The 25,354-nt window shown below is 59.0% G+C and overlaps 1 protein-coding gene across 1 annotated transcript; it reads right to left on the bottom strand.

Annotated features, from left to right (window-relative positions):
- Positions 1 to 1,282: 1,282 nt before the first annotated feature.
- On the bottom strand, positions 1,283 to 25,354 carry SLCO4A1 (solute carrier organic anion transporter family member 4A1). Its single transcript, XM_027559092.1, has 12 exons — positions 25,247 to 25,354; positions 13,320 to 14,149; positions 12,293 to 12,383; positions 11,570 to 11,691; positions 11,075 to 11,186; positions 8,038 to 8,192; positions 6,532 to 6,727; positions 5,825 to 5,990; positions 5,550 to 5,722; positions 5,224 to 5,288; positions 4,459 to 4,607; positions 1,283 to 2,467 (listed from the first exon to the last, which is right to left on the bottom strand). Exons 1-12 carry the CDS (start codon positions 25,315 to 25,317, stop codon positions 2,303 to 2,305), a joined length of 2,295 nt encoding a protein of 764 aa, XP_027414893.1. The 5' UTR covers positions 25,318 to 25,354; the 3' UTR covers positions 1,283 to 2,302.

Below are 25,354 nucleotides of genomic sequence, written 5' to 3'. Positions count from 1 at the left end.
AGGGACTGTTTTGTGTACTCTGCAAGACATCCCAGTCTGTCCCCTGAGCCGTTCTCCTCAAATGGATGAATTACATGCATGTCAGTTATATTTCACTAAAGCTACTTTTTCTGAAATGTGATTTTTAATAAGCATGCACTGGCTCAGTGAATGCATACACAAGACACCCCATCTCCAGGAACAGAGACAGAGGGCATACAATCTAGAAGCATTGGCTCTGCCGGGCACCAGGGGTCCTGCTGCCCAAGGGAGTGTGCCCCGGGCCTGGTGTGGGGCAGGTGATCAGTTAGTGTACCAGCCTTTGTTTCCTGCTTAAACCTGGGCCCTGCAAGTCCTCAGCAAACGGAGGATCAGGATTCCAAGAAGATGGGCGTCCACCTCATGTCTCAGACACGTCTCCCAGGGGAGTGGAAGGGAGAGACCCTGTTTGGTTTCCACCTGAATTCTTGGGGGAGGGGCCACTGGTGGGAGACAGGACTGGGGTTCAGTAGAGCGAGGGGGCCAAGAGATACTGGGTTCCAGGAAGCCTGTGGCCCAGGACGCATCTGTGCTGCCCTCTGGGGCCCATGGTTGCAACTGCAGGTCTTCTGGGCTCCCAGCGGGGAAAAACGGGGCCGAGGGCTGGCTCATAGCTCACGCCCAGAGCTGACGCCACTACCCTCAGATTTAACCAGTGATGCCGTACACACTGATGGGTCCCCAGAGGAGGCAGAGGGGCTGACGTGCCCTGTGTAATGAGACACCGGAGCACCAGCCGCAGGCGCCGGGACGGGCAGAGCCAGGAAGCAGATGCCTCCTGTTCTGCCTCTTCCAAGAAGCATCCAGTGAGAATGGCGATCGCCACCTCCCACCTTCAGGAGATGAAGCAGACAGGGTCACAGCCCGTCCTGGTCACTGCTCTGTCACATCTGGACATTCAGGGAAAGAGTAACCCTGGGCTGGGTCTGACAGGTGTGCATGCGCGTGTCCACACACACAAGTGCCGGCCACGGTATCCAGTCACCCCGACTGAATCACTGCTGCATGACAGTGGTGGGAAGCGGGACCCTGGCTGAGGGCCAAGCCCCCTGCCCCCAACTTGGGCGCTGGGCCCTGAAGGAAGGGGACTCAGGTCACATGGGGAAGGGGTCACCACTTTGAGGGGTGGGAGGGACCTCAATCAAGCGACTGCTCGCCCTAGGGCAGCCCATAAGGACATGAACTCACAAAAGCCCACTTGGACAATTTGCAAAACTGCTGAACTTTGCAGATTTATGGTAATAAAACACACTGGGCAGGAATATATGCTTTAAATATCAAAATATATTTACACACATACGGTTTTAACAGAGGACACGGACAGTAAACATTCCACACAAGTCCCAATGCCCTCTGGGTAGAATTCACAAGTGCTCAGCAAATGGTCAAGTAAAACCAAATTCTATAAATAAGTGCTTATGCAGAATATGGGTCCGTAGCTACATTCTTACGTTGCTCCCATCCCGCTGTAGGGCTGTGAGCCTGAGGACAGGAGGTGACAGCAGGTTTACAAGAATACATGAGTTAGAAGTTCCCCCAGGACACAGCCCTCGGGTCTCCTCTTTATCAGGAGAACCGTGGGACATCAAGGAAGGCTGCCTGAAAAATGCCATGGACCCACCCAGGAGCTCCAAAGCACCAGCGTGTCCACAGTGTGGGGTCCCTGTCCCTTCCTCCGAGTGGCCTCAACCAGGCCAGCATCACTGTGAGCGCTGTGAGGAGCCCCGGGTATCTAAGACCATGATGGGAGCTCAGCGTCTCCACTGGAAGAAGAGGGGACACGGAAGCAGCTCCCTGGAGTCCACAGGTGGTTTTGCATTCTGTGCAATGACAGACGCAGTCACATAGGAGGGCACAGGTGGCTTTACAAGCACAGCTGTTCATGTTTCCAAGGGACCCTGAGACTCCCAGGGATGCCATCTGGCTAAGTCCGTGGGAAAGAGCGGAGAGTGAGGGACCAAAGAGAGATGGTGCTTCATCCAGTCGGGAAGCCAGCTGCTCCTTCCAAGCCAAGAGCCGGTCACCCTGCTCCATCTGGCAAGGTCCAGGGGGGCTGGGTCAGAGGCTTCCACTTGGATGCATCTTGCATTCTTCCTCCTCGGTGCCCTTGAGGCTTCGACACGTGGTCATCAGCTCAGTCCCCCAGGACCCACCGGCAGATTTTTGCAGGTCTTCAATGCTGGGCCTCAATCGGGGAGGGGTCCCCGCTTCCAGGGAGCAATGAGACAGTGTTTCCAGGAAGTGCTATGTGGCAAGTCCGTGCCCTGGGTGGGCAGGTGGGCCGTCAGATGTCACTCTGGATCTGGAGAGCTGAGGGGGCTTCCTGAAGGTCTGAGGGGTTGTCAGAGGCTGAGGACTGGCTGGGCAGAGAAGCCTCCAGGCCATCAGAAGACCCCGGTGGGCTCTTGTACAGAAAGCAGGCAATGGCAAAGAAGATGGAGCCCAGGACCTGGAGAGAAAGGAGCCACTGGACCTTGGCCAAGTTGCCCACCTTGAGGTCCCAGGTACTCCCGCTTCTGAGCCCCGGTCTGGCCCTGGGTTCCTCACAGCATCCTGGAGAGCCAGGCCCTGCTCTGGCCAGAGGATCCATCTGTCCTGCACAGCCAGACCCAGCTTGGATACCAATATTTTTAGTGGGGGAATGAAAAATAAGATTTGACTTGAAAACAAGGGCACTGGGTGAAGAGGGGGGTGCTTGCTGTGGGCTGAACAGTGTACCCCAAAAGATATGTCCTGACTCCTAGAACCTGTGAGCAGGACTCAATCTGAAAATAGGATTTTTGTGGGCATAATTAAGTTAGGGGTGTTGCAGTCATTCTGCATGAGGTCCAGTGACTGGTGTCCATGTAGAGAAGGGGGGCTGACACAGACACTCAGGGAGCAGCCAAGATGGAGGTAGAGACGGGCTGCTGCCCCCAGAAGCCTAGGAGACCCAAGGATGGAGGAGCCACTGGCAGGGGGAAGTAAGGAGGGGGAGGCAGCCGACAGAGCCCTTCGGAAACCCCAGATGGAATGGATACTACAGACACCTTGATTTTGGACACTTGGCTTTCAGAACAGAAAGAATTAATTTCTATCTAAGCCCCAGTGTGGGGTCTTTTGTCATAGCTGCCCCTGAACCTAAGAAAGAGGTGGTCAGCATCGGTGGTCACCTCACTGCAGCCACTGCCTAGATCACCCCGTGATGATGCTGGAGTCATAGGCCATCTGGCAGATGGAATTGTGGGCAGGCATGCTGGCCTCAGTATGTGTGTGTGTTTAAGGTGTGAAAGCTGGGTTTTCACAGGGGCACTGCCTGGGTGGATGGACCTGAAACTGCAGTGACAAGAGGCTATTTCCTCTAGTGAACTTGTGACCCAACAGGAGCACCTGGCCACTCCCCTCTCCCCCACTAAAATTAGCACTGGCTTTGGGAGCTGATCCCACCCCAGTGCTGAGGTTGTGGGGGTGCTATCTGGGCAGACAGTGGTCCAGGTACCAGCTGGCTGCTCTGGCTGAGGGATCACACAACACAGGGAAGAAGGGAAGCGAGGGCCAGCTCCCTGTGTGGGCGCGACTCTTTGAATTGACCTACTTGTCCAGGGCTGCACAAATCCCTTCTCACACTTGGCTATTTTTAAGCTAATCTTCAGGGAGATAAACCCAAAGGTGACTGAGAATCCTGTCTTTGCGGCTCTCCCTAAAGAGGCGGCCCTGCCAGTATGACATCCCGAGTCTACCCTCCACCCGAAGAAGAAAACCAAGACATTCTTATAGACCGGCCCTAGGATTCTGCTTTATTTGGGAAGTCTTGCACCTTTTCCTCCAATGGGGGTAAATTCAAAATGAAAATACTAAGCTTCTCCCTGCAGAGCTTGTGTGGAGAGATACAGCAGAAAGGTTCTTGTAAGAGTTGAAAGCAGAGGGTCAGACTGAGAAGTGGGATGTAACTCAAGGCCCACCAGAGAGGCAGACGGAGAAACTCAGCTTGTGGACCCTCCCAGCCCACCAGCCCAGAGTGGGAAGGCCTGCCTGACTCTTGCTCAGGGGAGTGTTTTTTCATTTCTCCAAAGCCTCAGCTGACTAGAGCCCCAGGGCAAGCCACGGGGGTGGTGGGGGTGATGGTGAGTGGGTGGGGGATGGTGAGGGCTCCAGAGGGCAGGGGGATAGGGGTGGGCTGGACACAAGCCCTGGACTTGCTGTCCCACCATTGCTTCCACTGGCATCAGGTCATCACGTCCCAACAGTGACCACTTGGAACAGGGAAGGATCCCCTTCTGGGAACCAGAAGCAGGGGTGATACCCAGGGCACCCCTTCCAGTGGGGGATGAAGCTGTTGGAAGGACCCAGGGGCTGCCCAGACCCCCAAGCTAGTGGGAGAAGGCTCTTGGCTCTTTGGAATGGACTCTAGGGCTCCCACCCCTCCCCCACAGTGCCCCTGGGGGGCGCTGCCCTGCTCACCTTGTACCCCAGCCCTGCGATGAGCAGGTACCAGCTCATGGCCGAATTCTGGTACACAAAGCAGGAGCCCTGCTGGCCACACTGGTCTTGCCAGAGCAGACACGCCTTGTCGATCACCCAGCCGAAGGCAATGGGCCCCGGGATGCTGCCTGTGAGGAGAGGTGCACTCAGTGCCTGGGCACATCTGGGGAGCAGGGGCAGGGGTGCAGTGCCAGTGACCCACACAGCATGGGCCCTCGGGAAGGTGTTCTCAGGGGGTGCATGGGAACTTAAGTGCTCCTTTCTCTGGGGACTTGCCTCTGCAACCAAGATGCCCCATGACCTTTGACTCTGGTGAAGTCTGTGTTGCTGAGGAAAGGGCACACTCTGGGCTGTTTAGAAAAGACCCTGATGCTAGGAAAGATTGAGGGCAGGAGGAGGAAGAGGGGCATTGAGGGGCAATGGAGGAAGAGATGGTTGGATGGCATCACCCACTCAGTGGACATGAGTTTGGGCAAACTCTGGGGGATAGTGAAGGACAGGGAAGCCTGGTATGCTGCAGTCTATGGGGTAGCAAAGAGTCAGATTTGCTAAGATTAAGTGACTGAACAACGGCAGCCTCAGGGCAAATAAATGGCCAGGGGTCCCTCTAGTGGACTCTTAAGGAATGGCATCCTTCCCTGGGGTGACATAGCCTCCTGCTGGGAGGCTCTTGAGCCTGGCCCCTGCTCTTGTGCAGTGAACACACCACACAACTGTGCTTGGCTTCCTTATACAGCACAGTACCTAGAGTTCTAACCACGATCCACTGGATTCCCAGTGCAAAGGATCTCTGCTGATCACAGACGCACCTGCAATGAAAAACCAACACCAGTCAATGCCTGGGGAAGCTTGGTTGCCTGACACATAACACCCCCATGGCGGCTCTGGGTCCTGGCTGAGCCCCGGGCTGCATCACCACCTCCCCAGGTGGCAAGCACAGCCAGAGGCAGTCAGCTCTTTCCTGCCAGAGCTCTTCGGGGCCCGGCACACACCCCTCAGGGATCCGCAGAGCTCCAGCTTAGCTGCAAAGGGAAGGTTCTGGACCAGAGCGAACCCCGCCCCGGGCTTACCGTAAAGTTGCTGTTAGTGCAGGAATGCTGCTGAGGAAGGTAAAGACAATTACAACGAATATGAAAACCAGAAGGAGGGGCTTTCTCTGACAAGTTGAAGTGCATTTCCCTGCGGTAGCATGGCCAAAACCAGAGGAAAAATTCTGAGGGACACAGCTACAGTCTCGGTACACCTGAGGAGCGCAACAACAGCGCTGATTACAGGAGGAAGCGGCGGGGCCCCAACCCCCGCCCCGCGACCGGGCACCGACCACATGCTGAGCAGCCACTCTTACCTTCTGGCCGCCCGGGCTGGACACGGCCATCTCCAAGCAACCCGCGTAGCATGGTGAGTAGTACATGAGGCCATCGGAGCCGCACACGGGGCTGTAATGCTCCGGCTGGCAGCCGCAGTGGAGGTTGCAGGCAGCCATCAGCTCCACGTGGCCTTCAGGCAGGAGGCTGCGGGCAGAAGAGAGTGATGGTGGAGGGGAGGCCAGGCTGGGGTCTGGTCCTCACCGGCCCACAGCTGAGGGGTTCTGAACTCTCTGAGTTTGCTCCACAGCTGGGGCTGCCGCTGTCCCATTTTACAGACAGAGGCTCGGGGACCAGCCACCGGACCCCAATGAGGTCATCATCCTTGCTGTTATGCTTGCTTATTTGCTAAGTCACTTCAGTCATGTCCAACTCTTTGTAACCCCATGGACCATAGCTCACCAGGCTCCTTTGTCTGTGGGATTCTCCAGGCAAGAATACTAGAGAGGGTTGCCATTCCCTTCTCCAGGGGAATCTTCACGACCCAGGGATCAAAACCATGTCTCTTATGTCTCCTGCATTGGCAGGTAGATTCTTTACCACTAGCGCCACCTGGGAAGTCCCCTTGCTGTTATAACCACCCAGTGACTGCACCCCAAGTGCCAGACCCCACCTCCGTTTCAGGGACCCCTGGTCCCCCCAGCACAAGCAGGGGTCTCCCCTCACCCCGGTGCTGCCTGGCCCTTACCTCCCATTGTAGCCAGCGGTCACACCCGCCATGGGCACCCCGGGGCAGTGCATGAGGAAGATGAGGGAGGCCAGCAGGCTGACCAGGGTGCACAGCAGGCAGAACTTGATGATCCCAGAGCCTCGGAGCTTGAACTTGTTCACAAAGAATCCACCCAGGAATGTGCCTCCACCTCCTGCTGGCACTACCAGGTACCCTAAGGAGAGGAAAGGGCTCAGGGCCATCCTTGGGGCCTTGGGGGTGGGGCCAGCTGGGTCTCATCTCCGCTTTGCAGATGGGGAGATGGAGGTGCACAGTCATGGGGCTCCATTCTCGTGGCAGTGCTGGGCTCTGCGCCTCATGTGGGGACTCTGACCAGTGCTCTCAGGGACCCCGGGGCCTGGGGAGGCTGCCAGCCCAGCCACTCAGAGGCCCAGGGAGGCAGGGGCAGAACAGACAGGGAAGAGGACAGGTCACTGGCCCCCAGCCCCATCCGCTGGGGAGGCCAGGACAAACACACTACTGGGCCCATGCAGTCAGAGTCTGACCACAAGTAGGTATTTGGAGAAGCTGGTGGCTGCTGCCATTTGGTACGAAGTAGGGCTTCCCTGGTGGCTCAGATGGTAAAGAATCTGCCGGCAATGTGGGAGACCTGAGTTCAATCCCTGGGAGCCAGGTGGGCTGCAGTCCATAGGGTCACAGAGAGGTGGACGCAACTGAGGTGACTGAGCACATGGCGTGCATGGCTTCATTGGCATGTGGCTTCCAGGTCACCCAGAGATGGGGTGCAGACAGGACGGGGTGGAGGAGACCTCAAAGCCCCTGGGCTCAGTGAGCCCCTCTCCCCAGATTGAGACCAGCTCTGGGGACCCCAGGGACATGCTGTTCTAAGAAGGGATTGTTGGCTGCTGTGGGGAAGGGGAGACAGCTGCTTGGGTGGGGATGTGGGCAGACAGGCTCAGCCATGAGGCCAGCAAGGAGGGGTGTCTAGGGGCATTAGTCAGGGGGGTAGGGCCCCAATCTGACATCATCCACCTATGCAGGGAAGGGAGCCCTGTGGGTGGGGCCTGGCCAGGATGGACCCCACATACCTCATGCCCAGCATGCCCTCTGTGAGGCCGTGGTTGCCCCCAAACACAGGGCTATGCCATGAACAGGGCTGGGAGGAGGGAGACCCCCAGGACACTCATCACCTGGCTCCCAGGGATGGCCAGGCCCAAGGGAGTCTAGTGGGATCTGCCACCCAAACACCTTCCACCACAACCAGGGACACAAAAGCCCAGGCTCCCTGGGGCCCATGGAGAGACCGGCCAGCCCCCAGTAATGACCTTCCTCCCCATCGGGGAGCAGGGCTTCGTGTGATCAGAGCTCTCTTGTAGGAGCCTGGATGTCTGCTCTGGGCCAGGATGTGTGGCCCATGTGGGTGGCACTGCCTGGGGTTTTCTGGAAGAGATTATCAAAGGCCCCTCTGAAAACTGATGAAAAAGCAGAGGACCCGTTCCCCTAAGACTCAAGGAGTGTTCTCACCAAACAAGGTGGCGGCTTCTGAGGCGCTGAGGCTGAACTGCGACTCAAGGAACTTGGGCCCGAACGTGGACATGCCGGCGATGAGCGTGGCCTCGGTGGCCCCGGCCAGGCAGAGCAGGATGAACGTGGGGTTCTTTAGGAGGAGCCAGATGGAGCTGCGGGGAGGGGAATGGAGACCAGAGAGAAGAGACTGAGAATCAGAGTGGGCCAGAGTCAGAGACCCTTCCACCAGGACACAAAGAGCTCTGGTTCTGAGGGAGGCGTGGGCGGGGTGCAGGAGAGCAGGGACACCCCACATTTACTCCAGAGAAACCAAGCATGGGGCAGGCGAGCGCTGGTGCCAGGGTCTGGAGCCCATGGCTTGCTGGGAAAGGCGGGGGTCACAGGAGTGGGCGGGGTGCAGGAGAGCAGGGACACCCCACATTTACTCCAGAGAAACCAAGCATGGGGCAGGCGAGCGCTGGTGCCGGGGTCTGGAGCCCATGGCTTGCTGGGAAAGGCGGGGGTCACAGAGTCTGGCTCCAGTGTGGAGAGAGACTCCGAGGGATCGCAATGCTACTGAATCAGCCCCGGGGGCAGCTGGGAGGACCAGCAGAGAGGCCTGGGACAGGCGGCCTTCATCATCCAGGACTGGGTGGCCGCCAGGAGAGGGGCTCGGGGCCTGCGGGGGGCTGACTCAAGCACCACCAGGGGTGGTGGGAAGACCCATGGTTTGGAGCCAGACACCCCTCTAAGGAGCCCCTGGTGGGCTTGACTGGTTCCCAACTCCTCTTGGTGGGCACTTGGGGGACAGTGGCTAATGGAGTGACACCAGGGGCTTGAGAAAGCGATGTGGGCTGTGGGCAGTTTCTCTTGGAGCCATGGGTCTTCTCAGGTGCCCACGAGGAGGCAAAGTCTGGTGACAAATGGCTGTGTTGACAGAGCCTGTCACAGCGGCTGAGGACGGCCGCCTTTGCTCATATTCTCTATGTCTGCAGCTGAGGCCTCATGAGCCTCCTGCCTGCAGAGCCAGCCCCTCAGACATTGCAGCTCAGCCTCCCAGGAGGGAAGTCCCACATCCTGAGACACTCTGGGTCACACTCCTAGGAGGGAGACCCACCTGGAGAACCAGTCCCTCAGACAAGAGCGTGACCCTCCCAGGAGGGAAACCCCGCCAGGCCCAGCTGTCAGCGCACCTGTCAAAGCAGTGCTCACACCTGACACTGAAACGCTCTTCATTTTGAGGGCACAGGCCAACAATAAATTGGATCCTGCTTGGTAGGAGCTCGCAGTGCGGTCACAACCCCCGGGGGAAGGGATCGACACTAATGAAGTCACCCCACCCCAGAGCTGCTCAGGTTAACCTCAGAGCGGCCTGTCTCCCTCCTGATGCAGACAGGGACCTGATTCCATTTTAGAACTGACTTCCAGACTAGAGGACTTATGACCAGGCTTCTTTCTGGTCAACTGTCCGAGTCCCACGTACATGGAGGAAATAAGATGCAGAGGAAATGCTGTCTTGGTGAGGCTGTCTGTGACTAGACTGTGTGTGTGTGAGTGTGCCTGTGTGCATGCATGTGTGCCTATGTGTGCGTGTGTGAGTGTTTGTGTGTGTGTCTGTGTATGTGTTTGTGTTTGTGTGTGTGGTGACGGGGAAGCCCTGGGTGTGGCCAGTCCCTTCCCGGACCTGCCCAGACCTGCTCAGGTTGTGGGGTTGCTCAGCGAGGCTCCGGCCAGGTGACTCTTCCAAGAAATACATGAACTTCCTCATTTCTTAATCCCTGTCGGTAGGTTCCTCAACTGAAATTACTGTATTGAACTTTGGCTCAGAGAACTAGTCACGACCTTGACAGAGGGCCATGTTCCTGGATTCCTTTTATCAGCAGCAGCCAGTTCAGGGAGCCAAGCCTGAGCAGAAATCTCCTTATCTCTGCACTTTGTCCCTGGGGCTATGAGGACCAGGCTGTTAACACCCGTGGTGCTGGCGCTGCTCGGAAGGAGTGGGTGGCCCTTCACCCAGCTCCACTGTGGTGTTAGGAGACAGGACGAGCATGTCCCCAGCCAGTGTGGCCCTGGGCCGGCTCTGCCAGTCTCAGGGGCAACTCCTGAGTGGGTGGCTCTTCTTGGGAGTCTAACCAGGCAGCAAGAAGCCCAGGGCTTCCCTGACCCCATGTCATTCTCCCTGTGTTGAGGACAGACATCGGGGACTCATTTCCACCACTGACAGTACCCACCCCCAAAAGGGGACACTCATGGGTTCGGGAAGCTGCGGGGCAGGTGGGTGCTCAGTGAGGCTGAATTCAGGCAGGTGATTTGAGGGCCTCCTCCCCCTGCCTGGGAGAGCCCCTCACAGAATGCCCTGAAGAGGAGTCCTGGCCCACCAGGAGCCCCCTCCCAACGCGGTCCCTCTGAGATCCCAGCAGCCTTGGCTCTGTTTGTCCCGACACGGTGACGTCGACAAAGTGAGGCCGGGGCACACGTGGCATAAACAGGACATCACTGCCCAAGAGGAGGTGGAGGCTGGATGGTTCCTTCCATGGAGCCCTGAGGGCACATGCAGGTGATGCCCAGTGAAACGATCAGAGGACAGGCGGAGGGGTGACTCCTGGGGGTGGGGTCAGTAGCTTCCCTGAGGACTGTGGACTCGTCTGCGGGGCAACTCACCCTAGCATCAGGGGTTCACGTAGTGACCACCAGGAGGTACCAGGCACGGCCCCCAGAACCTGCCATGCAGGAGTATGAACGTGCTCCTGTGTGAGGGTCCCTGGGTCCACAGGCCTGGGCAGTGGGGGGCAGGCACTGTGGGGTGTCAGAACTGGCCCTCAGTGGCTCCATGCCAGGAGGTTCTATCTGCTGCTTCTTAATCTCTATGCCTAAGTTTTGGAGCCAAGACCCGAAGGTTGCTGGGTCATGGGATGTATAGGGGGTGTGGGCTTCCCACATGGCCCTGGAGGGGTCACAGGACTCTCCTAGCTGAGGGTGAAGACCTAGCATGTGGAAGACCCTAAAGGGTCTGCAGGACACACAGGCACAGATGAGAGGCCCCCAAGGTCCTTACAGAGGCAGGTCACTGATGGTTTTCCCGAAGTCAGGGTTGCTGGTCACCTTGTGGCTACTGTCCTTCAGCTGGTATGTTTCAGATGCTCTCATGACCACATAGCGCTGGGACCCTGAAAGGATGGGTGTTGGTGAGTGGCAGAGACCCAAGGCCCCAATGCCTCTCCTGGGTGTGGGAGACAAGGCTCCTGGTAGACAAAGCTCCTGGACAGACACTAGATGCACCGTGGTGACAGACTGGCAGGGAAGGCGGGTGGGAGAGAGTCTGCAGGGCTCAACAGGGAACCAGAGGGAAGGAACTGAAAGGAGAGCACCTCTCCCACTGAAACAAGCCTCTCCCTTGGGTCCCTGAGCAGGTAGAGGTGGCAGGCATGGAGGGAGCTCACGGGTCAGGCCGCCCTGAAGGAGGGCAGCATCAGCCAGTGGATGAAGGGAGGAGGAAGAGCAGGGGACAGGATGTCCTGTCCCCCACTCACCAGGGGCGGGAAGCACCCACCTGGCAGCTGCCGTGGGTAGCCAAGGATGGGGATCGCGACAAGGAAGGCAGCGGCCCCAGCGCCCAGGAAGCCGACCCACCAGGCACCCACCCACAGTGGGCTCTCAGTGGTCAGCTGCGTCCTGCGGCAAGAGACACTTGGGGTCAGTGTTGTGCTCACAGCACCCAGAGCACACACACCAGGCACCCTTCTGCTTGCTGGTCAGTGAGAGGCAGAGGTCAAAGGCTCTGCCCTGATGACCCCCCACACCAGGTCTGGGACCAGCAGTGGACGAGGGCATTAGGAAAGACGTGGGGTGGGGATGCACTGTGGTAACCGACTGGCAGATGCTGTGCGGCCTCCTCAGGTCCCTTCCTCTGGGGCCTGCCAGGCTGCCTCCCAACAAGGCCGTGAGGACTGGCAGCTGGCGGGGGCCAGGCTGTCCCAGCAAGAGCAGGGCAAGGCACACCCTTCCTCCCAAAGCAGTGCAGAGGGGGTGTGGCTGGTGCCCTGGCCTCGGCAAAGAGCACAGGAGCAGTCGCAGCTGATCTCTCTTGGCTCTGGGAGGCTGTCCATCTACATTGTCCCCTCCCCCAGACCACACTCTCCAAGTGGCCCCCAGACTCCCAGGTCCATCAGAGCAGGGCCAGCCTGGACCCCTGCCCAGGGCCACCACCCCCCTGCACCAACAGTGGCGCTTTCCCTGTGGTCTAGACCACAGGCGTAGGGCCCAGGTCACTCACTGTTGGCTGATATCGGTGTAAATGTTCAGCAGGGCGCCGCCCACCAGGTAGCCAGCTGCGGGGCCGAGGATGGCCGCGGTGTAGAAGGTGGCTGGAAAGGAGCAGAGCCGTCAGGACCCCCCCGCCCCACCTGCCTACCTGAGAGAAGCCCCCTGCATCACTGCCCTCCACCCCAGCCCTGGGGGGGATCCCCCTTAACCCGGGTGTTCCTTGTACAGTCTCCACTGTGTCTGATATCGGCCAGCAACAACCTTTCAAGGTGATTTTAAAACATTCCTCTCAAAGCCTCGCAGATGGCCCCAGACTATTTCTCCCTCAAAAGATCCCGAGACCCTCATTTTGCAAGATGAGGGCGGCACCCATGGGGGGCTGTGGGCTCACCTAGGTCCCAAATGCTCCCCCCACCTCAGACCTCAGAATGGCAACTGCTGCATGATGGTGGAATAGGAAGCAGGACAGCGAGCGAGCCTGGCCGGGCCGGAGCACAGGTGGGGGCTCTCCACTGAGCCCAGCCCTGCCCTGGGAGAGTAGACCATGCAGGATGCACTCAGAGAAGTGGGCAGCATGAGGCTGAGAGCTCAGAAATCTCACCCAAATAAACAAGAGGGTCTCGGGGGCGGCATGAGGCTCGAGGCCATCCCCCATGGGAAGCATGGCAGTGCCCAGCTCTGTAACCCGGCCACCGGCTGAGTCCAACTCACGGGATCTTAGTTCCCCAACCAGGGATCAAACCTGGGCCTCCTGCAGTGAAGGTGCAGAGTACTAACCACTGGACCACCAGAGTCCACATGCTTTGGAACCCTCAAGATGTATGGGGGTCAGGCTGAGCTTGGCTGGCACCACCTCCATCACCTGAGGCATCAAGTGAAATTCAGTCCCGTGCTCACCTGCCACCTCGCCTAGGAGCCCCTGAGGCCAGATGTGACCACATGTGGCCAATGAGGAAATGCACATAAGGGGCTTGGATGGGGCTGGGCCACGAGCAGACGCCCGGTGGGCCTCACCGCCAGCACGCCCGCCCACTCACCAATGTAGACCGGTGAGTAGCTGGACTTGACGTTCTCATCCAGGTAGGTGACACCCAGTGTGTAGAGCGGTGTGGCACCCATGCCATGCAGGAATTGGCCCAGCATGAAGACCAGCCGGTAGCTGGACAGGCCGGAGGCGCCGTCCTTGCACGTTGAGCTGTGGTTGGCCCAGCAGGTCCCCACGACCTCGTCCATCTGCACCTCATAGCGGCCGGCGGTGAAGTGCGGCAGCGCAAAGACCAGCGAGCCGGCGCCCATGACCAGCACGCCCCAGCCCAACCAGCGGGGCTTGTGGCCGTGGCCTCCGAAGTAGCTGACGAAGGTGAGGCAGAGGCAGGCGGCCACGTCGTAGGAGCTGGCAATGAGGCCGCTCTGGTAGCTGTGAAGGTCGTAGCGCCGCTCGATGGACGTGATGACAGTGTTGATGAAGCCGTTCACCGTCATGCCCTGCAGGAAGGAGGCCACGCACAGGAACAGCAGGAAGCCCTGCGGCGTGTTGAAGGCCTGCAGGCACATGGGGGCGAAGGCCCGCCAGCCACAGGCCTCCCCGGGCTGTCCAGCTGCCACGTAGCACACCTCCTGGGCCGCCCGGGGCCCACACTTCTCGGGCTGGCACAGCGGCTGGCTCAGGGGCGCACTGAGGGACACCCGCCTGCTGGGGGGTGTGCGGTCACACTCGCTGTCGGTGCCCGAGGCTGGGCCGGGAAAGACCAGCTGTGGCTTTGAGACGAGGGGCTTGTCTCCCGTTGAGTGCTGGGGCATCTCCGCTGAGGGTGTGGCAGTGATGGCAGTGGGAACGGACACGCGAGATTCCAGCGGCTGGATCAATCTGCGGGAAGAATTGTTGCTTAGTGTTTCCAGCTCCAGGAGAACCCTCCCCCAGGCCTTGCACTCTGCCTGCCTGGTGTCCAGCCTGGTGGGGTGGCCTCCCTGACCAGCCCCCTCCTGGGATCCAGACCCACACACTCAGGGCACCCCTGGCCTGAACAAGGCCACATAGCAGAGAGCAGAGCGGAGATACAGCAGGACCGAGTTGGACATTGTGTGAACACCTGAGTCTCCCCGACCTACACCCTCCCCGTGGCCTTGGCTCACCAGCTTGAGCTGTGTGTTCCGCCTGGGACAGCTGACTGCCCCCTACTCTGAACTCACACCCAGCTGGCTTCGCACTCTCGCACAAAAGGGAAAACCATCCGAGTCCAGAGTGTGGAGAGTGGGAAGTGAGGAAGGGATAAGGGCAGGTGCCTCAGACCCCTGGGGTGGCACTGGATAGGAGGGTCAGCTGGCACTGGGCCTCGCCTGTGGCCAGTCTCTCAAGATGCTGAAACCACCGTGGTCTGCGGCCCCACAGGCAGGTTAAGGGAGGTCATGCCAACCCTGCATCTTTCTGCAAACTCCCAGCCTGCCCTCTCTGGGCCTCCCTCTGACCCCTGGCCCCTGCCCAAAAGGAGTTCAGTCAGGGCCATGAAATCACTCATCTTGAGGCTCCCAGGGGCTCCTGTCACCCCAACACCCCCAAACTTTGAGAGAGGGCAGTCCCTAGGCCAGGTCAACAGGCCCTCTGTCTGCCCCAAGGTTGCCTGGGAACCCATGCGGCAATAAGCACCCTGCATCCTAAGAGGAAAGAAGCTGATTTTCCCACCTCGCTTGCACCTACACCCCTGCCGCCATGAAAATGCCAGGGGAGGGGCCGCTGCCCAGAGGCCTGAGGCTGCCCCAGACTCATCTCAGATCAGATCTGTGGACCAAGCCCTTCAGGCACCTGGTGATGGAGCTGCTTTGGGAGTGAGAATGGTGGTCCCCCAGAAAAGGAATGTCCCCCGCCACTCCGAACGTGACCTTATCTGGAAAAAGCGTCTTTGCAGACGTGATCTTTGATTTGAGATGCGGCCATCCTGAAATCCGCCTGTAATTCAGGAGACACGGGTTTGATCCCTGGGTCAGGAAGATCTCCTGGAGGAGGGCACGGGCAACCCACTCCAGTATTCTTGCTTGGGAAATCCCATGGGCAGAGGAGGTGGCAGGCTCCAGTCCCTGAGGTCACAAGGAGTCAGACACAACTGGGCACGCACGCACAACCTGGCTTGGGGATGGCCCCAAATCCTGTGACTGTGTCCTCAGGAGAGAAGCCATCGACAAGGAGGCAGAGATGCAGTGATGCAGCCACAAGCCCAGGACGCCAGTGGGGGTGGGGGGACCAGGAGCTGAAGAGGCGAGAAGGCCCCACCCCGGAGTCTCCAGACGAATGGCAACCCTTCCCACACCCAGACTCTGGCCTCCAGACCTGGAGGAACAAAGTTCTGTCCTTGTAAGTCTCCTGTTGGTGGTCCTCTGTTATAGGACCCTCACGCATCCCCCAAGGAATCCTGGCTTCCAGGAGGCCACAGGCACTCAGAACAGGATGTATGTCCAGCGGTAAGGGCAGAGGGCTGTTCCCACTAACACTCTCTCGGGCCAGGGATGGGGTCAGGGAGGGACACCAGGCGTGCCTCAGTGCAGTTGCACCTTGCCTGGGCCCTGCTGCTTGAGAGCAAAGAGGGCTTTTCAGGCAGTGACCACAAACAGATCCTTCAGTCCTTGGGATGGCAGTTTTGGGGTGTCCGTGGGCTGGTTTTTAGCCATGAGAGCTGCCTGGCTTACAGGATCTTAGTTTCCCAAGCAGGGATTGAACCTGGGCCCCCTGCAGTGTGGAATCTCAGAGGAAATGGAAATACTCCAGTATTCTTGCCTGGATAATCCCACGGACAGAAGAGCCTGGCAGGCTACAGTCCATGAGGTTGGAGGAGTCGGACCTGACTTAACAACAAAACCACCACCACCAACCACTGGACCACAGGGGAATTCCCAGGACTGACTGTTTTAAAACAAAAGAATGGCTTATTCTGTGTTAATCTTGCAAACTGGGAAGCAGCCCACGGTGAGGGAAGTGGCTGTGGTGGGACCACACCCCGGGCCCGGAGGCAGTTCTGCGTTGGGAGGGGACTGGGAGCACCGCCTCCCATGAGGCAGGTGCACTGAGGCTGGGGTGCCCCGTCTTTCCTACAGACCTCGGCTTCCTCCTCAGAGGCTTCGTGTTGGCTAATTTTAGCCTCACTCTGGCCTTTTCTCCAGCCTCCCTTGGGGCCAGGCCGTGGGCACGAAACAGCAACATCCCACTTTCTGGTGTCTGAGCTCCACACCCAGGCTTTGTCCCTGTCGTTGGTGCACACCTGGCCACGGCCCATCTTCCAGGAAAGGAAAGTGGACCCAGAGAGGTCAGCAATTTCCTCGAGGTCACACAGCCAGCCGGGGCCGGTTAGGATGAGACCACGTGTGAGAGTCACCCGTGTCCTTGACGACATTTCAAAGAACCGTGACCAACTGTGTGTCATTGACTCATGCAGTCCACTGTTTATTTTGGAAACTGGCACTACCAGGCAATCAGCATCTAGATCTCGAGGCCGAGCGTGGACAGAAAAAATTCCCCCTCAGTCATCCCTGGGGCCATGACGATGCCCAGAGCTATGTTTATAGAGCTACGCACCCTGGCACGCCAGGCTCGGTCATGAGAACTACAAGGAAGGTGCCTGCAGAAGGGGAAGGATCATCAAGGCTCCTAGGGGACAGAAATCAATATATCTGCACCCGCAGACCAGCTCCCGACGCAGCTTTGCCCACGGTTCACACAGGAGCCCGGGCCACTGTGGAAGAGCATGGCTGGTGACAAGCGTGACCCCTGGGACAGGACAGCTCTGCCTCCCCACCCCCCAGCCCCGTGGCTCTGACACTCTCCCAACACAGAAACTCAGAGAAAAACAGAACAGGCTAATCATTGCCCAGAGGCCAGCGTGTGTTGGTGCTGTGGGGCTCGTCCCTCCAGTGTTTTGTCTCAACGTGTGTACACAGGCAGGTGCACACACATGCACCAACACGTCTGTGTGTGCACCTGAGCACATACCACTCTCTGCACTTTTCACGCTCAAACACGTGAATGCACACACATAACCAACAGGGCCCTGGACCCCAACCTGGGCTAGGATAGACCCAGAGTGAGTTGCCCCAAGCAGGCCTAGGGGATTGGCTGCTCGGAGAGGCTGGTCCAGTGGTCCATGGGGATGGAGGGCAGTACCGAGCCAAGGAGTTACCATCGATGGGTGGGTGTTCCCAGGAGGATCTGCAAAATTGCAGACTTGTTTACCCCTCCCCCAGCTTGTTTAACTCTCCCGCTGACCCCCTAGCAGGAGAAATGGAGGGGCCAGGACAGGATCGGGCCCCAGCAGGGTTTAGGAGGCAGCCAGGCTGCTCATCTTTCATGACTAGCAATGGTCACTAAGAAACAGTCCTTCCTGTTTGAAAACAGCCCATTTGACGAGACTGGAAGGCCAGTGTGGGTGGTGCAGACAGTTTCAGGTCAGCATGAAGTTTATCTGAGCCATGAGCTCTGGTCTCTGACACAAACACAGAAAGTCAGTCTATCCTCAGGCACATCGCTTGCTCTTCAATTCGCAGACGGAAAATCCCATTTTAGACATATAACCAGGTGACCAGCAGTGGCCACCACCCGTATGACGTGAGAAACAAATGGGACCACAGCATCACTCGGTACACAGCCCTGGTGCCTCCTGGCCAGGTCCGTCAGGAGTGGCTGTGATGGCCAGGACCCAACAGCCCGAGTGCAGGCCTCGACGCCAGCCCTCTCCGTTTAGGCAGCCTCTGACGGCATCCAACCAAACCGTAACTGAGGCCCGATTCTGCTCCGTGTGTTGTGAGCCAGTTGGAGACGTCCACCCTCACCGGCGGTGTTTGGATCTGAAACTGGGTGGGTGGGCCTTGGTGTGACAGAGGCACTGGGGTGTCTGTGTGTGGAGAGGGGGCAGACAGAGATAGCCATGATGTGGAGCCAGTGGCGCCTGGTGTCCCCTCCGTTGGCAGGCACATGGATCCCGTGACATGAGGATCTCAGCCTTGAGGAGGGCCCTGTGTACCCAGGTCCTCAGGAGGATATTCCTGAGTTTGTATCAAGATCTCGGGTGACGTGTGCTGGGTGTGTGTGGGTTAGGAGCCGGCTCCAGAAGTGAACACAGACCGTCATGCTGACGCCTGGCCTGTGCTTAAAGGACACTTTGCTATGTGCGCAGCTCAAGGACTTGATCTCACCCACAGGTCTGCTGAGAATCGGGTCTGCAGGAGCTGCCAGCACTGGCATGAGGGCATTTCAGGCACAGCAATGAGTCCAGGATGTAGACTCAGGTGTGAGTGAGGGGCGGTGGGCATGGCCAGCTGCTCTGTCTCGGGCTCCTGGTCATCAGCTCCCTGAGACAACACTGCTAGGGCCTGGGGTGCAGCCCAGGCCACTCAGGGTGATTTCCTTCCTGGACCTACTTCTGCAATGGTCAGAGGTGACCCCTGCCCCCCGACCCCTCGAGGCTCAGCTAGGAGAAGATGACTTCACAGCTGTCCTCCATATGGTTGGCCAGGCCAAGCCCCAAGACCACTGTCTTTTGTTTCTCTGTCTCAGGCCAAAAAGCGAGCGGGAGGGTGACCCGGTGGCAGAGTCCATTGGCAGCACCACTTAGAGGCCAGCTGGGTCCCTCGAGGACTGGATAATGCTGCAGGGCTTGGGGAGGAAGTTGGGCCACGCCTCCAATTCCTCTCCTGGGCCCTGTGCTTGTGGCCTAGGTTTCCATCTACTTGAAGATTGTTTTAACAGAAAAGCATATCCGCTTCCCACCTGCTGCTGAGGCCTGACCTGCGGCGTGGCATCTCTTCTGAGACCTGACTTTCAGGCTTGGCTGATGGTTGAGGGGTCGAGTGACTGCAGCTGGACGGTGAAGGAAGACTCGAGCAGGAGATGGGCGGTGAGGGACACGACGGGGACAATGGGTGGAGGCTGAACCACAGGAGGGCCAGGCCTGCTCTGGCCAGCACCCCAGGTCCAGGGCAAAGGTACCCTCACCTGAGAGCCTGCAGCCATCTAACTCTAGACATCTCGTGCTCCCCCTACTTCTGCTGAGCCTGCAGCTAAAGCTGGTGCCTTGTCCATGATCTCAGAGCCAAGAGCAGCGTGACGGCAGATTCTACCTGTCAGTCTGGTGGGTCCCAGGGCTAACCCCCCAGACGCTGGACAAACATTGCAGGTGTGGCTGTGAGGGCATTTCTGTAATCAGTGAGCATCTAAATCAGTGGATTAAGGACAGTGGGCCTTATCTGGGCAGTTGAAGGACTGAACAGAACAGAAAGGCTGACCCTTCCCCTTTCTGCCCAGCAGGGCTGCCTTTGAACTGGGACGTGGGCATTTTCCTGCCTTCACTTCATCGTTCTTTCTGGGTCTCAAGACTGTGGCTTTCAGACGGAACCATGACTTCATCTCTGCCGGATCTTGGCTTGCAACTGCAGATCTTGCAAAATCACATGGGCTGAGCTCTTCTAATTTGTCTCTTTTTATAGCGATCTGTCTCCTATCAACTGGGCTTCTCCGGAGAACCCTGAATCACGCATCAGGTAATTCTGAGTCAACACCTGCTGTGCAAGGTCTGTGCTGGGCAGTGGGGGTGAGGATCCCCAGGACACCGTCCCGTTCACGAGTGTTCACAGTCCCCCACACTCCAGGCCACCACTTAAGAATCAGTAGTAAACTGTCCCAGCTGCAAATCCAAACAGCACAGGCTGCCGAGAGACTCACAGCTTGGAGTTGACAGAGGCCCGGGAGCCCGGCTGTGGGGAAGGGGCACCTGACAGGACACTGCCACCATCTTCATCCATGCCTGTCCCCTGGGCCCGGCACGTTGAGCTATCTCCTGCACATGTGAAATCCCTACCGTGGGTGCCCCCAGGTTAGGGATGTAACTCCCACCCCCGAGTCAGGAGGGCTCCTCTCAGCCCTGTGCTGGACCATGGCCCCAGGACAGAGTCTCCAGAGTCCTCCAGCCACGTGACCCCAAAGTGGGGGGGCAGCAGGGGACTGGTGGCCCTGGGGTACCTGCTAACCACCCAGGCAGGCCCACTCTGCTGCTCTACTGCCCTGGTTCTCGTGGAAAGACATCTGAGGCTGGGAACAACTCTGATGAAGGTTTTGACCACCCTCCTGGCCCTAGACGCACAGAGAGTCCCCTCCATGTGCAGGGAAGAGAGCGACTGTCCTCCTTGGCCACGTGGGGCACACAGCTCTCCCCAGGGAGCCTGCTCTTGCAGGGGAATCTTGTCCCATCCATGTCTGCTCCTTGTCCCACCCAGGCCTGCTCCTGGCCAGGGGGCAGCAGGTCGGAAGCAGGAGGAGGGGATGGGGTGGGGGGAGTCTCCCCTCTTGCCAGAGCTTCTCCCTGTTCCTTGGGGGGAGTCAGAGCCTTAAGGATTAGGCAAGAGGATTAGCAGGAGAACAATATGCTCCCTGGGGCCTCCGGCCAGCAGCTCCGCACCTGGGGCTTCTGCGAGAGAAGTGAGAGAGTGCACTCAGGTGCATGCGTGTGCAAGTACTTATGTGTTCATGCACGGCTATCTTAGCAGGATAAGGTCTCTTGCAACACCTGGACATCGGCTGCATCCCGAGGTGCGTGTGCCAAGGACTCCGGGTCCCCTCCTGCTCCTTCTCCCCCATCCTCCTGCATCTTCACAGTCGCCCGCAGCCCCATGTGGGTGGCTCACTGTGGCCCTGCCTATGGAAATTGAGATCTGGGGTCAGTAAAAGACTGACCTTGGTGGTTTTCACATTCACCTGCTTGGCCCTGCCCACTTCTTCCTCAGGCCTGCCCCAGGCATTTACTCCTCCCAGTTGAAGTCTGTCTGCAAAGCCCAGCAGGTAGGAAGGATGCAGGATTACCCAGAGTAATATGTTAAGCCGCAGGTGGTGCTGCCTGGGCCCCTGAGACTCCTCAGCCTGGCTCTTCATGGGATAGACTGGCTGCAGCTGAAACAAATGCCCCAGGGAAACCTGAGGCTGGGGTGGGCAGGTGGGGCCCATCCACACGTGTGGGGTGCTTCCAGGCTCCATCCTGATGCCACTGAGAACTTGGCAGCCAGGGAAGAATCACAAGTTTCATTTCTCCTTCCTCCTTGTGCTCCAGCCAGCAGACATCCCGACTTGACTGCTCCAAGGCCACCAGCCACAACCACACGGTGGTGACTGCCCTGCACCGACACAGCAGCCCCACGGAGCTCCTGTACCATGGCCCGCTTGGCGGTCTCCCAGCCTCCCCACCCTGCTCCTTCCATTCCCCATGACCCCGGGGGCTCTGCAGGCAGCCATTTCCCCTCGCCTCCTAAACTCCTCCTGCTCTCTCCTCCTCTGATTGGGTGGGGAAGAGGAGGGGACTTTCATGTCTCAAAGCTATTTGTAGAGCAGACTCCCGGGCGGCGGGACCTGGGGCAGCCACTACAGCATCGGCACACCCTAATTTGCAAACCTGGTGACCACACACAGGTGAGTGGGCAGGGAGCCGGCTGCTTTGCATGGAAGCTGACAATGAAGGACTGTCTGAAAGAGACCTGGGAGGGCCTGTCCAGCAGGGAGTGTCCTGCTGTCTCAGCATGGACATTCCTGCTCCTATCCTGAGTCTACAGCCCGAGCCCAGGCTGTGGGAGGGTGGGGTGAACAGACCTGCAGAGGCTGTCATGGCTCTGGGGGTGCTGAGAGCAGGTTCCGTCCACATGATGGGCCTGCCTTGGCACAGGCTGGACATTGCCACTCCCAGGTGGCCTCTTAGGCCTACGGGTCCAAGTACCAGCCCCATGCATCTGCCAAGAGGTTGGGCCTGAGCAAGCCCAGGTGTGAAGGGAGCACCATCCTCAGCCCAGCAATCCCAAGACCCCTGTCTTCTGGGTAGAGGGGGGATTCCTCAGGTATCCCCAAGGCTTGCTGGGTAAAAAAGCCACTGGGGAAAGGCGGCCTCGTGGTGAGGATGTTCACGTGGCCGCCGGCCACATGGGAGGAGAGGACATGTTGGAAGCCCACAGTCCGTGAGCCTGTGACTCTGGACACTGACAAACAGATCCAGGCCAGCCTGGTACTTGGACCTGAGGCAGCCTCAGTGGCCACACATGACTGAGCAGTTTTTATAAGAGGCACGTGGTTTGTGAGTGCGTCCTCCACCCCCAGAGACGTGGTCCAAGAGGCTAATTCTGGTGGGAAGGGGGCTGTGCCGTGGCCATCATGGACATCAGCGGGCTGAGGGCTGACCTGGGCCAGCCGAGGAAGGGTCCTCATGACCAGCCCACGGGCGACACATCCTGGGTCCAGCACATCCATAGCTGGGATGGCCCCCCTCCCCCACAGCAGGACTTGGCTCCACCGAATCTCTGTGAACCCAGGTCATCAGAGGCCCGAGCTGGCGGGCCTTGTCTTGGGGCAGGGTCCCAGCAGGCCTGTCCATGGTGAAGACGGGGGTCCTGCCCAGATGTGGGCACCCATGCTCACCATGACCATGCTAAGGCCACACAGCAGCTGAATGCCCAGGAACAAAAGTGGCTGAGTGTCCCGATGACTATCGTATATACCCCTCCAGGTGCAGGGAGTGGGCTCTCTGCTGCACCTGAGGGCAGAAGGCTCGGGGTGAGGGGGTAATATTTTCATGGTCTCTGTCCACACTCCAGTCAGAGGAAGCAATGGAGAAAGCGGGAATTTGGCCAGGGTGAGTCCTCTGGGCACCCCCACTGGGCCTGCTGTGCCATCAGGATGGTGGGGACCTGGGTCTGTGCCAGCACCTGCCTGTAGCCTGTGGGGAGGCTCAAATTGACCATAAGTAGCAGAAACTCACTCCAGAGCAAGAGTTCATGAAGCTGCGAATTTGTATGGCTCAGCAGTGCTGACCTGGGCTGGATTCGCACTCATGGAAATGAGTATGATGGAGGGCATGGAGGAGACAGCACTGAGCCCTGGAGTTAACTTGGACTTCACAGTGAGCAGGGGAGACCTTAACTGTTTGGAAACCAGACATAACCCAGAGCCCAAGCCACAACCAGCCCAAGGTCCATCCATGACCCAGCAAGGGTCAGGCTCTCCATGCTGAGTCATTGGGAATTGGGCACTCAAACCAGACCGGAGGCTAGGACCAGACACCAGCCCCAAGACCTCCCTCACACGGTTGTCCTGCCTGACTTCCCATCTCCCAGCTGCCTCACCATGGCAGTGGGAAGGGACTTGGCTGGGACACTGGCCACAGAGGCCAAGCCCAGGGAAGCAGAGTTAGGTCATAGCCATTGGGTAGGTAGCAGCCCTGTGAAAAATTTCCAGGCAGTGTCTGCCAACCTCGCCCAGCAGGACTGAGAGATGAGTCCTGATGCAGGATGGTCAGGGTGCAGGTGGGGATCCCACCAGGACGCCTCTCCCTCCTTGCCCTCTGGCAGCACCTGGGAAAGCCTCCTCCCTGCCCCCATGGGCCTGGGCTGTCCAGCCAAATGCTCCTGTCCCCTAAGGTGCCGCCCACCTTTGGGGACCTTGCCCTGCGTCAGGCCTAGCTTTCCTGGGTTTCCTTCTTCCCCAGGTACAGAGCTGTAGAATGTCCAGAATCACACAAACATGGACTCAAACCTCTCTACCACATTCTCCAGTGTGACTTTGGGCAAGTCATCTTGCAGCTCAGTGCCTCGGTTTACTCATCTGGGAAGTGGGAGCAACAGTAGCTCCCATGTGAGTGGAGGGAGGTTTCCATGAGTTGATACTCAAAAGCCTGCAGCACAAGGCCTGCTGTGCTAAGTGCTCAGTGACCCAAGAGCTCAGCCTGCTGTCGTTAGATTGCTGCTGGTATTAGAGCTCCTCCGACCTGGCTAAACCCAGTGTCTTCTCTCCCCTGAAGTCCACACACTCCAGGCTGCACAAAAAAAACCAAACAGCACCACCGTGATCACGGTTCACCCCACCTCCTCCTTGGAGCCGGTTTCTGATCAGACAGAACAAACTCAAGTTCCCAAAAGCACCATGAAAAGCGGTCACTAGGAACTTGGTTACTTCACTGTGGAAAACTCATGTGGTCCTGAGAGAAACAGGCCCCACACCAAGTCTGACCCAGCAGAGGGGGCCCCCAGCCGGGCACGTGGGGGAAGGGGAGGGGGACCCACGGGCCTCTTTCCCTGAGGCCAGGCCCCAATACCTGGCCGGGTTCTCCCCACCAGGTTGGGCAATGCCCAGGCTTGCTCCTCGGGCTTGGAATCCCAGCCTCTGCCTCGGTTTCCAGGCCTCTGGCCAAGCTGCCCACTGGGCGCAGAGCATGGGCTGTACACTCGTCCCTCCTCCCTCAGCTCCCGGACCCCTGTACCCAAGCCCCGGCTCTGTGCAGGGTTCAGGGGACCTCGCGTGGTGGGGCGGGGACAGCGGAGCGCCGGGCATCGCACAGGCTGGGACCAGTCCCTCGCACCCACCCCGCCCAGCCCGCGGAGCCGGCTCCGCCCGCGCTCCCCTCCCCGAGGTGTCTGGAGCGCGGTGGCGCGAACAAAGCGAGGCCACCCGCGAGAAACTTCGGTTCATGACGATTTCCTCCTTGACTCAGCAGTAGCAGCATCCGCCGCAGGTGGGGGCCCAGCCTCTCCGAGAGGCGCGTCTATACTGGCGCCATCCGCGTGGCCTGAGCTGCGTGCGCACGGGCCACCTGCCCCGGCCACCACTCCCGGCCCTCCCTCCATCCCCGCCCGAAACCCAACCACCACCTGTCCCCTTCCCTTCCGCTCGCCTCCGTAGAGGCGCCCTGCCCGAGGAACTGGCAGCGAGAGGGGTCAGTTTTGCAGCCGGTCCCAAGGGGCAGGCGGGCGGCGGGGCGCACTGCCGGGGCCCAGCGTCCCGCGCTGCCTGGCATTCCAGCCGCACCAGCGCCGGCGCCACCTCGATCCCCTAGCCCCAGCCCAGTGTCTGCGGGCACCTGCCGCGCCCCTGATGTCAGCAGGTCGCGGCCCGGCGCACCCAGGCGGCGCGCCCATGAAGGCGCCCTGAACATCCGCGGCCCTCGCTGCCCAGCGCACTTACAGTCCAGAGGTCCGGGCCGCCGCGCTGCTCACCAAGCTCTGCCGACCGCTCGGCGCCCACTCCCTCTTCATTCATCCTCTCCGGGCCCGCCCGCCGCGGAGGCCTCAC

This window comes from Bos indicus x Bos taurus, chromosome 13 (genome assembly GCF_003369695.1).
Source record: "Bos indicus x Bos taurus breed Angus x Brahman F1 hybrid chromosome 13, Bos_hybrid_MaternalHap_v2.0, whole genome shotgun sequence".
NCBI lineage: Eukaryota > Metazoa > Chordata > Mammalia > Artiodactyla > Bovidae > Bos > Bos indicus x Bos taurus.
This window is presented reverse-complemented; position numbering and strand designations above follow the sequence as displayed.

Bases quoted from the DNA above. Each gene is read 5' to 3' on its own strand.
- SLCO4A1 (XM_027559092.1), bottom strand. From the start codon at position 25,317: ATGAAGAGGGAGTGGGCGCCGAGCGGTCGGCAGAGCTTGGTGAGCAGC. The intron at 14,150-25,246 runs GTAAGTGCGCTG...TTCTTCCCGCAG, and splicing joins GCGGCCCGGACCTCTGGACT to ATTGATCCAGCCGCTGGAAT. The intron at 12,384-13,319 runs GTGAGTGGGCGG...GCTCCTTTCCAG, and splicing joins CTACTCACCGGTCTACATTG to CCACCTTCTACACCGCGGCC.